The 11,517-nt window shown below is 40.3% G+C and overlaps 1 protein-coding gene across 1 annotated transcript in view; it reads right to left on the bottom strand.

Moving 5' to 3' along the window:
* Positions 1-2,828: 2,828 nt before the first annotated feature.
* Positions 2,829-11,517, bottom strand: part of clu (clusterin) — a 9,649-nt gene continuing 960 nt past the window's right edge. Inside the window, exons 2-10 of the mRNA XM_031861555.1 lie at positions 7,956-8,124; positions 7,332-7,480; positions 7,002-7,172; positions 6,467-6,637; positions 5,663-5,864; positions 5,383-5,523; positions 4,550-4,776; positions 3,917-4,092; positions 2,829-3,560 (exon numbers count right to left, since the gene is read on the bottom strand). Coding sequence (XP_031717415.1) covers positions 3,548-3,560; positions 3,917-4,092; positions 4,550-4,776; positions 5,383-5,523; positions 5,663-5,864; positions 6,467-6,637; positions 7,002-7,172; positions 7,332-7,480; positions 7,956-8,073 — 1,368 coding nt within the window. The 5' untranslated portion in view covers positions 8,074-8,124 and the 3' untranslated portion in view covers positions 2,829-3,547. The remainder of the gene's footprint in view (positions 3,561-3,916; positions 4,093-4,549; positions 4,777-5,382; positions 5,524-5,662; positions 5,865-6,466; positions 6,638-7,001; positions 7,173-7,331; positions 7,481-7,955; positions 8,125-11,517) is intronic.

Genomic DNA, 11,517 nt, shown 5'->3' with positions numbered 1-11,517 from the left:
TTTTTTTTTTTTTTTTTTTTTTTTTTTTTTTTTTTTTTTTTCCTCCCTTCTGTGAATTCAGCCCACCTCTCACTTGTTACTGCCCCTTGAAGTCCACATATGTGTGTGTGTGTGTGTGTGTGTGTTGATGGCATGGTGTGGTTAAAGAATGTATTTTTCTGTATGTTAAACTGTGTCTGGGGTTTGATGTGACTGAATGGTTTAACTTTATGCCAAATGACTGAACTATCACTCTGCTCTCTCACCTCTATGTTGGCTCTGTTTAAACCTCTTTTCCCTTCCTCCAGGTTTCACTTGATTTATTTTTCAAACATAACGGTGCATCAACGTCCCGGCTTTCTGTTAAACGTCTTATACGTTATACAGGATTGTAACTAGAGAGGATATGAAGAAAAAAAACAACAACAAATTCACAGTATGTACGTTGGTTGCTGCGGTCAGTTCCTGTCCTTTACCTTCACCTGGCTGGGAAGCCATTTAGTTAAACAGACATTCACTTGAAGGGTTTCAAAGATATTCCAGCTGCTCGACTGCAGGAGGCGGCATTTATGAAGAATTGTGTTGCTGATCGGGGAGAAGTTTTTTTTTTTTTTTTTTTTTTTTTTTTTTTTTTTTTTTTTTTCTCTCGTGATTTTCCGATCAGCAAACACACGTGCACAGATCCAAAACTGAAGGGGCAGATAAGAGTTGATATTGGTTTAAAGGTTCATCTGTTTTCCCAAATCGGGCAGTCGGCACTATGCAAGCACGGGCGATGCGTCCTCACACACAAACTATACTTATGTTTGTACTCTGATAGTAGCAACTGTGTGAACAGTGTACTGTGTATCTCAGATCTTCCAGAACACCATCTACTGTATGTTTGTGATTCATTTTGCCCTTTTCTAATTCTGGAGTCCCCCCTCCCCCCGGCCCAAGAGGGAAATCCAGATCAGTGTCTTATCAGGACAAGTCTGCAGGATGTGACTCTTGTTGGTTGTAGATGAAGCTTAACAGGTTTACAGTCGGAGACCAGTCAGCAGAATGGGGAGACCTGAATGACCCAACTGCACATTGACCCCCCCCCCCCCGTTTGCATGTTGGTCTTGTCTTTCACATGTATTTCTTTTTTAAAAAGCTTTAAGAAGAAAAAGATAATTAGCCACTCAAGTTTGGTTTTCGTCAGTACATTCTTAGAAACGTTGGGTTTTGTGCCAGTAAAAGATCCGGTCTTGTTTGGTTAGTTATTATTTGAACTGTTTTGTCCCCAGAGCTTCCTGTGTGTTCGTGAAGGATCTGTCTTCTACTAAAGCCTTACTTCCCCACTGGTGTTCAGGTGTCCACGGTGGCTGACTGACCTCTCTTCCTTGTTGTATCAAGGGTCGCCTTCTTTTTTTCTTCTTTTTTTTTCTGCTGTTGAGGATGATGATATTTTTTGTGTGTGTGAGTGTGCGCGTGGGCGGGCGGGCGGGCGTTTTTTTCCAGACCTGGAACTTAATACCATTTAAAACCCTTTTATGTTTGCTAGCACAATAGCTCCCAATTCACCTTAAACCCAAACGGTAATCCAGGCAGGCAGGAGCAATCGCAAAGTCTGTGATGGGATTTTGAATGCTATATGCTCCCAGATCTGTGTTGTATATTGTATATGATACACACTTTTGGACTCATATGTACATTTGCATTAATTGCTGACTAACAGCGAAAGAATATTCTATTTAATTTCTTCTCTCTTGGCTGTGGGATCCTAGATGTTTAACTGCATGGATGTACTGTATCTCTGCAGAGTCAACTAGCAGCTGTGTGATTTTTACACAAAAATAAAAAACGGCACAATATTTTAAACGCTGCTCTCTTTGCCGTCTTTTAACGGTTTGTTAAAAAGCCCCCTTTTTTTTCCACTCTGCTTCTTTTATGAGCAGTAAGGTACCACATGACAACACAACTTTCTGCCACGGTTAGAGCACTTTGGGATATTTTACATGAGATTTATTTTTGTGCTGTTTGCGTTTTTTTTAAAGTGGACCAGGCTAAGTAAAAAAACAAACTATTTTAATCAACAGTTGCTTATTTTCTGACAGCTGCACAGTCCTGATGAAGCAGAGCTGAGTTTAAATCTTTTTTTAGTTGGCTTTATGTGAAATCTTTTAATAGCTCCAGTAGCAATTAATAGGACATAAAAATACATAATTACAGAATAAATAATTGTGAAATAGCTCAAATTTAAACACCAGAGAAATCTCAAGGACAATCAAACCAAACAGGAAGCAGCTGAGCTGAGAGGTAAGAGTGCAGTTTTATGAGTTTTTGCCATCTTTGCAAACAGAATGTTTTGCTATAAAGTGGAGTAATGTCTACCTGAGCAGAGAATGAAGTCGCTCTCCCTCTGTGTTCTAATAGAGCTCTGCTTTGTTTAGCGTGCTCAGTGCATGTTAGTGCATGTGAACGTGCCCCACTGGCTCATGGGTGGTGCATCGTGGATATTTAAAAAGATATCTGCACTGCTCTCAGGTGGTTAGTTATAGCTAATGGCGTCGCTAGTGTAGCGCCCACCGTCCAGTTCCCCCTCAGGTTAACAGGTTAGCACTGTTAGCTCTGTCAGCACTGTTTGCTATGAGAGCCCTGAGCCAATAGACATGCTCTTATTTTTGCATTTAGCATTTTAAGAGACCTCCTGGGCTCCCTTAATCTTGAAAGTTTTTCTAAGTCATAAGAACTTTGTCCTGGCCACCATGCACTCTCTGTATTAACATATTTTGGTTCCATACATGAGAAAAGCTTTTGATTCCTAAATGCATAAATCAACGTTGTGAAAAAACAACTTTAAAAAGAAACACAAAGAAGCTGAATAGGTTGAGCAGGTTTTATTAGATCTCCATTCGTTCATTATAGACTGTTGTACAGAGGGGCAAAAAGCAATCCTAAACATAATCAACTCCTGTTCCCCAACTTAAATCTCTCCAATCAATGAATTTAACTCCAGGAAACCAAGCACTTCCACCAACTCAGATAACAGCTACATAGAGATCTATAGAAGGGTAGATCAGGTCTTTCTAGTCACGGAAACGGATTCAATTCTCTTGCTCTATACTTTAGTTTTCTATAAATCTTTGCAACAAACCAAATATTAGTTTTTTTTAACTGTGGTGAAGGAAATCTCAGTTTAATCTTTATGCTTTAGAAAGGCTGAATGCAGAGAAAAACAACCTTCCAGACTCAATTACATACGTTTTGAATTTATACAGAAACAAGCAGAAGTCATTGAAGTTCTATGGCCCCTTTTTGCAAAGGCCAGCTCACATATGTTTTAAGGCCTTCATGTTGAAGGTACTATAGACATGAGTAGGCCTGCTATCTACATCTACTGGATATCTTCTCTTACAGCAGGACAAAGAGCTCTAATGTAACAATGCAAATATTTGAGGTTAAACTGAGTTGTTTGCAAAAGCAGGACTTGAAGAGGATTTACAACAGATCCGGTGGGTTGTCTTCAGGTTGTATTTCTTCTCAGGTGTGTTTTGATGAGTCCAGAACATTCACTTGTCAGCACACAGCACAGGTTGGGACTTTATTTGACCACACTGGAAAAAGAGAGAAAGAGATCGTCCGTGATTACTTAATATCCTATCACCTTTAGAAAGTTGATTTTCAGACAAACTGAAGTCACAGAGGACTTCGAGTAGGATTTGTAGGTTGCGTTACTAAATAACCACATGACAGCAGCTCTACTCTGTTACTTTGGTCCACTGCCATTACTGTTCTCTAGAAAATGAGAAATTCTAGCAGCTCTGAAGCTCAATCGTAGGTGAACTTGAGGACATGTGGCAGTTCAATACGGAGAAACATAATCAAGTAACAAGAAAAGATACGAATGGTTTGAGAAATAGTTTGAGCTTTTTGAAAAATAAACACAGGTTAGGTGTTCCTCGACACTCACACGCTGGCTTCCTTGTAGCGGTCCAGAGCCTGCTGGGCCACCACCTCAGAGAACTTGGGGTCGGTCCAGGGGATGTCTCTCGGCACGCTGAATTTCACGGGTGGAGAGTCGAAGAGCTGCACAGACACATCTGTTTCTCCGGACTGATTTTTCTCATCAGTGTCTGTGCTGTTCACCTGCAGTACAGGGACGGTTTCAGTTCATCTGTTAGTGTCACTGCACATCTTAAACAGCCTCAACAGACATGCATTTCCAATACTGATATACTGCAAACTGTTCGTATGCTGATATAGTGGCTTTTACTGCTGCAACTTTGTTTATTTGGTATTTTTAGAGTTGCATTATTGTTGTAACGCCGACAACAATAAATAAGTACATTATTAATAGTATTAAATCCAACTTGCAAGGTGGTCGTCATGCTAAAAGTATGTAAGTGTAAGGATTTACTGTCCCCCAAAAGAAACAATTGTCATGCATTAAAGGTATTGCTGACAAAAAAACAATTTCAAACAATTAAAATAACCAAATAATTCATAAAAACATGTAAATTGTTAGGAATTAGTGTTCTTTTCTGATTTAGGAAAAGCTCCATCAGTGACTACACAACTAACATGAAGTAACATGTGATAATACCATCTGAACCCGGAAGACGTCGTCCTTGGCGTTGGTGTTGTTTGCCAGAGACGACACCCAGCCGAACTCCCTGTTGAGTTGATCCAGGATTGAGGAGGTGTTGAACATCTGCTCCTTGAACGTCTTCAGGAGGCTGTTGTACTGCTGAGTGAAGCGCTCGGCCATGGCCAACGCCTCCTCCAGGTCCTCCTTCAGAGGGCCCTCCAGAGGTTTCGTCCCGGAGCAGTCTGTGAATGAAACATCATCATTATGAGCTCGAGTAAAGTAAGAAAAGTCACTTTACTTACAACACTGGGATTACATTAATTAGAAGAGGACACGTTTGTTTCATAGCGTAATTTTTTTATATTGTTTGGCATTTTGATCCCAGATTAAATCACGTCTGACCAAGGACTTTCACTGTGGTGTATTTAAATATTTAAACAACAGTGGCCAAAAAGGTTATTGTTGTTTAAACATTTTAAATAATCCTTTGAAGCCCTTCCTGTTTCCAAAGATTATCATAAATCCTGATTGTGTTGCTCTAATAAAAGCATCTCTGTATCATTATTCAGGTCTGAAGGAGGAGTCTGCATGAAAGGACACAGCTGGACCTCACTGCCCCCACTTGGAAGGTTATTATTAGTTTTAATACATTTTGCACTACTCGTTCATTCATTGAGGATGTTATTCATATTTTATTCTAATTCAACATGTTTGTCCTCAGTATTGCGCGTTATTTGTTTTGTTTGGCAGCCCATATGTTACACATCTTGTATCAATGTTAATCGGACTAATATTGATCATAGAACATAGAAGAAAGAATAAAACACTTCATCAGAGTGTTGTGTTACCAATATGCTGGATCTCTTTGCATTTCTGACACTCGTCGCGGAACTTGAGGCAGCCGGCTGAGTTGCGGCGAATCTCTCTGCAGGTCATCCTGCCGTTGCCAAAAGGTTTGGTGACGACCACGTCCTCGTTCACGCTGCCGTCTGCGACCAAACACACGTTTGTTTGTTTTTTCAAAATGTGCAGTTGTATCACAGAGTGTCAAGAGACAATTAAAACCTTCAAATCCTACGAAAGCTTTCTGAAAGTAAACAGGGCGTCAGAATATGTCAGAAAATGTACCTTCGTTAGGAGCTGTGTCTGAGTCCATGTCCATCATGGAGCCCATAGAGCTGAAGAAGTTCCTACCCATGCCCATCATGGGGGAGAACAAATTCTGGAAGCCGTGGAACCGATCTTGGAAGAGAGAGCGAATGCTTCTTCTCGGTCCCAGGAAATTGGGAAAAAAGAAGACCGGAGGGTTGTAGTGCACATGGTCAGCCACCTGAGACACAAGAACAACACAGAAGCCTGTTAACTCTTTGTTCTGCTGTTAGTGTGCTGTTGTATCCATATCACTTTTGTTGATGCATGATTCAAGATCCATAATCAGGAGTCAGCAGAACGAGCTGTAAACACAAAATTCCCTTTACTATAAACTATGAAGTTGGTTTGGTTTTATTATCAGATGTCTGATTCTTTCCGAATTTCTTTTACTGCTGCCATCTTTTATTATGTGCTGGTTGTCTCCATTTAAAGGGCCAGCGTGGAGGATTTAGTGACATCTAGTTGTGAGGGTGATGTTGCAGATTGCAACCAACTGAATACCCCTCTGCTCGCCCCTCCTTCACCAAGTGTGACGGAGAACTGCGTTGGCCTTCAGGTATCCCTCTCTAGAGCCAGTGTTTGGTTCGTCCGTTCTCGGCTACTGTAGAAACATGGCGGAGTCAGTGAAGAGGACTTGCCCTGATTCTTAGTTTCAGGTAATTATACACTAAAGGAAATATAGTAACGAGTACTTTATTCCATTTCTGCCAATAGATTACGCTAAATCCTACATATCCGTGTCCAGTGTTTACATCCATCGGTCTAACAAGTAAACGGTACCTTCATACTGTCTGAAAATATGCTGTCCACACCATCGGCCATCTCTGTGTATTTCTCTTCCAGGTTCTTGAGCTCTTTGCTCTGACGCTGCCCCTCCTGCTCCAGGACGTCGATGTTCTCCCCGTTGATCCAGATGGAGAAGGGAGACGTCCTGTTTAGCACCTCCTCCAGCTGCAAACAAAAGGAGAACTTTTGATTTTGAATCTAAAATCTTAAATATCTTTATCCAAAATATTTGCTATTGCTTGACAAGAAAAGCCACTGAAATTATTATTTGAATCCAAAGATATCACTCATAAGCAACATGTTTGTGCACACTTGATCCAAAAGAAAGGTTGCATTACAGTCACTTTAGTTTAAGGGCTTCAACAACCAGCAGTATTGATGTTTTCTCAAAGCAATTTAATTAATCAATGAAACTGCATTACATCCCTTATAAAGGGAGGCATTGACCAGCTAATATCTGGATCATAATCAAAGCCCTGTATGTATAATCTAGGATGAGCACATGTGTGTGTACATGCGATTGTCTGACCTGGCGTCCCACCAGTCCAGATCCACTGCTGCATGTTCGGGAGTAGTATTTTACGCAGGTGTTCTTCAGACAGGGCTTACACTCCTCCCACAGAGCCCTCATGGTCTCGTTACAAACCTCCTGCTCCTGCTCCAGCTTGGCCTCCATCTCCTGAGCCGTAAGTATTGCTTCCTGTCGTGAAACAGAAACAAAACATTCAAGAGGTAAGCTCTTATTTTGGTAGGATCTTTAGAACTCATTGCCAGTTGTTATCGTAGCATCTGGTGTCAGTTTAGATTTGGTAAGTTAGAACAAAGTGATTGTAATATAATGAAATATATATGTTTCTACATCTTTCTGCTCCTTGGTTTTCTCCAAAGCGTCCAAAAACTTCTGGTGGTCCTCTGAAGATTTCTGCATCACGCTCTTCATCTCCTTCACTCCGTTAACAGCGGTGACAATCTGTTTATCCAGATACTTTTCTCCCTGGAGTGAGATCTCTGCAAAAAGCAAACACGACATATTTACTGCAGGTGTCGATTCACAGACTCCTGAATGTCTGCCCTCTACGAACAAACTGATTATGTAATGATAAAATATACGCAGGATATTTTTGTTTAATGCTTTTTTTGTTTTTCTTTATTTATATGTAGTATTATGTATAAGAAAATGCCCTTTTTCTTCTTTCTGCACCCCGTGATACAGCCACATCCCCTTATTTTCACTGTAGGCATTTTCACACAAATATAAATATTTTTCTTTCATTTCAGAAAATCTTTAGTAGTTTTCAAAAGGTTGAGTTTGTTTAAAAAAGACCAGTTCACCGAAATTACAATTAATTTTCTTAATACATGTTCCTTCTCTTGATCGTGATATGTAGCCATTCGTATACTGTGACTTTAGTTTTAGCTGTGCAGCCTTTCAGTTATTTGTTTCTGTTATTTCTGCTGCAGCCACAATATCATGTCTACTTACGGTTAAGATCATCTGTTGATGGAGGAAGGATACAGTTGACTGAGGCCAGAAGAAGAGCCACCACAGCCAGAGACTTGGATCCCTTCTTCTTCTTCATCATCATCATCATCATTAACATCCTCTCTGACTCTCACGGGGCCAGCAGGCAATGATGAGAAGAAAAAAAAACCTGGGAATAAAACATGAACATCCAGGTTCAGGTTAAACATCTGGCTTTGGTGTAATGTTGTTGTAATGCCCCTCCATCTCCTCTAGAGGGAGACAAGCTGCAAAGAAACCAGTGACCTACGCAGTAGAAAATAACTGTCGTTGATCAGCAGTTTTCCGCTCCTACTCAGCACAACATAAAAATAACAGCACTGATCAATACCGATTAATAATTCAGACTCATGCCTGCTGACTCATTTACCTCCTCTCCTGTTTCATGTGCTTAAACAATTAAAAATGACATTGTCACCAAACTGACCTCAGATCATGTGTTGCCTGTGACTTTGACTCACTATGCATTATATAAAGCGAACATCTGGCCCTTTCTCTGTTTATTTTCTCTATGACGTGTGCTCAGTCAGCTGCCTGTATATTCAACAGAGACTGAGTGTAGCTCCTGATTTTTTCCAAATTCCCATACACACACACACACACACACACACACACACACACACACACACACACAAAAGACAGAGAGAGAGTCATCAGACGGATGAACTGGCCTTCTCTCCTCTCTGTGCAGCTTTTCCCAGGCAGTATACATCTCTTTCCGTGAGCCTCCATCCTATTGATTATCTCTGCAGCCGAACATAATCCTCCTTTTTCCCTCTACATACACAGCGCAGCGATCTAAATGCACCAATCTAATGACATCATTTTAAAGTGCCAGAGGAAGTTTGCCAGCTATGACAAGCAGAATGGGGAAAGTGAATAAGTAATGATTAGCGTACATTGTGGACAACACTAATATGCTGCTGTAACAGCAAACCTGTAACTCTTCTGGTTACAGGTTTTCCACAATATTTATGAAACCTGGCTGCAAGGGTTGTTTTCCCATTCAGTGGTCCAACACTGATGTTAGCTGAGCTGTCGGGCGTTCCAGTTAGATGGTGTTGAGGTCAGTCAAGGTCTTCTCAAAAAAGCATTTCTTTACTTGCTTTCTCTAGCGGCGCACAAACTGACCATAACTGATTCATTTAGCCACTTGGGACGCAGCAGAAACACGCTCTGAATGCAACACTGTCATTGTATCAAGATTAAGTTATGGTGAACAGTAGCTTCTTTACACACCCGACAGACACGGAGCAACATTATCATTCATTTGGAGTTGTGTTTCTGGCCGAATGTCTTCTAGCTCGGTTTTTGGTCTCCACCAACCCTTAAGAGAAACCTCTGTTTCTTTAGCTGCTAAATGCTCCACTATGTTCACCAGCTAGTCGCTAACTATGACTGTCGTTTGTTGCTGGACAAATAGTGTACAGTGGGTTTATCAGAGCTCTGAGACTGAACCAAAACAGTAAACTTATGGCAAAGCTATAAAAAACTATTAAAAATAATGAGCTGAGCGACGCTAAAACACTGTAGAGCTGAAGGAGAACTGCAGTCAGGTGATAATTCTCTTTGGTTTCATCACTGTAAGTCAATTAATCAGCTGTTAATGTAAAATATATATATATATACGTATATTATAGCAGCTTTTAAGTACACGTGGACATAAGTGTCCACATACGTTTGATGTGTAAGCTAAGTTGTGGTAGGTCATTATATTATCCAAACTAAGAGAGATATTGACCCATATGGAATAAAACCTCTTGACATACATTTCCCCCACTCTTTTCATCTTATTCCACACCGTCCAACAGTATCACATACAGTATGTTCAGGATCGTCTTCTTCTAACTTTCCATTGACGCTCTAATATGTTAACACGCGTTTTTATGGCTGCGCACATGGACGGATTATGAAACAATGGGCCTCTGGTCACGGTCATGCAAAAGACCTCTTCAACATAGGAGCAAGACACACCAACTTTATAGTTGTTTAGCTTCTTTTTTAGTGGTTTCTTTATCTTAGTCACATTTCTCTGTGGTTTGTGTCTCTTTATGGTCATTTCGTGTCTCTTTGTAATCGTTATGCATCTCTCTCTGGTTTTGTGTCACTTTGTGATTGGTCTTTTTGTAGATACTTTTGTCCCTTTTCTGTAATCATTTTGCATCTCTTTGTGGTCATTTTGTGTCTCTTTGCAGCCATTTTGAGTCTCCTTATAGTTGTTTTGCATCACTTTCTGGTTGTATTGAGTCTCTTTGTGTTCTCTTTGTGCTTCTTTGCAGCTGTTTTGCATTTGTTTGTAGTCATTTTATGTTTCTTTTAGGGCCTTTTGAGTCTCCACCTGGTTGGCACGTGTCTCTTTGAGCAACATTTTGTAGGTAAAGGCCAGGGGGGCCCCCTGACACTTTTGGGTATATTAGGAAACGTCTGGATCCCTTATAAATCCTTTAAAATTGTGGATTCAAAAAAAGTATTTTCTAACGTTTCAGATAAATTTCTCGGCAATTATTATAGGTATTATAAGGAAGATTAAGTCAATGTGCTGATGGTATAACCTCTCTGAATCTCTGTGCTTTTAATCTGCAGTGAAAAACAGGAAAAAAAAGGACTGAATGCCCACCTGGGAGCTAAAAAACCTGTCCCACTTTCTCCTCTTTAGCTCATGTGTTCACGAGTTTAACACAAACAGTGCAGCAAACTGCAGCCGCTTACACAATGAGGTCACTATTCATGTGACAATAAGCCTCTCACTTTAATTACAGCATGCCAGTTACTGGAAGGTTTGTAAACAACAGGGGCAGACTGTGACCAGTGAGACCCTCAAAGACAGAATGAGTAAGACTTGAGGTGCAGATGGAGGAAAGAATGAGCAATGTATAAAACAAACAAACAGACAGAGCCAGAGAGAGTCAAACAAACAGAGAAAGGTTGACAGAGAGATAACAAAGGAGAAATAATTGACATTGCAGATGTCTAGCTGGATTGTTGTACATCCTGGTTCCACGACTGAAAGAATGCCAGCTGACCAACCTTGCAGATGTTGCCTCCGGGGCCGTCTAGAAAGTTCGGTTCCAGCTTCATGAAGTCAATAAAACATCCGACGCTTTGTCAGAGTCCATATCTAAAACTAGTTTATCCTACATTGCATAGCAATACATATATCACTTTATAATAATACTATATTAATATTAAATGGAAGTTATATAAAACACAACTTTAATATGAACTGAAAGGTTTTGTGGATTAATTGCTTAAAAGCAAGGATTTTGCTCAATCTATTTATCATTTACGTAATTCCTAACTTCAGTGTTTACTTACTGTGCTGCTGTGACACATGGATTCAGTAAAGTTTCATGATATCTTATCTTTTTGAGCTGCCATGTGTTAAATATCTGTAACGTTTATACATCAGCTGATAACTGCAGCTGGTGCTTGTTTTCACTATCGATTAATTCCCCTTCTGTTTCTGTCTCAAAACTACACACACACACACACACACACACACACACACACACACACACACACA

This window comes from Anarrhichthys ocellatus, unplaced genomic scaffold, assembly GCF_004355925.1.
Source record: "Anarrhichthys ocellatus isolate YVR2014 unplaced genomic scaffold, GSC_Weel_1.0 scaffold25, whole genome shotgun sequence".
Lineage (NCBI taxonomy): Eukaryota > Metazoa > Chordata > Actinopteri > Perciformes > Anarhichadidae > Anarrhichthys > Anarrhichthys ocellatus.
The sequence above is the reverse complement of the archived record's forward strand: the minus strand, read 5'-3'. Positions and strand labels throughout refer to the sequence as shown.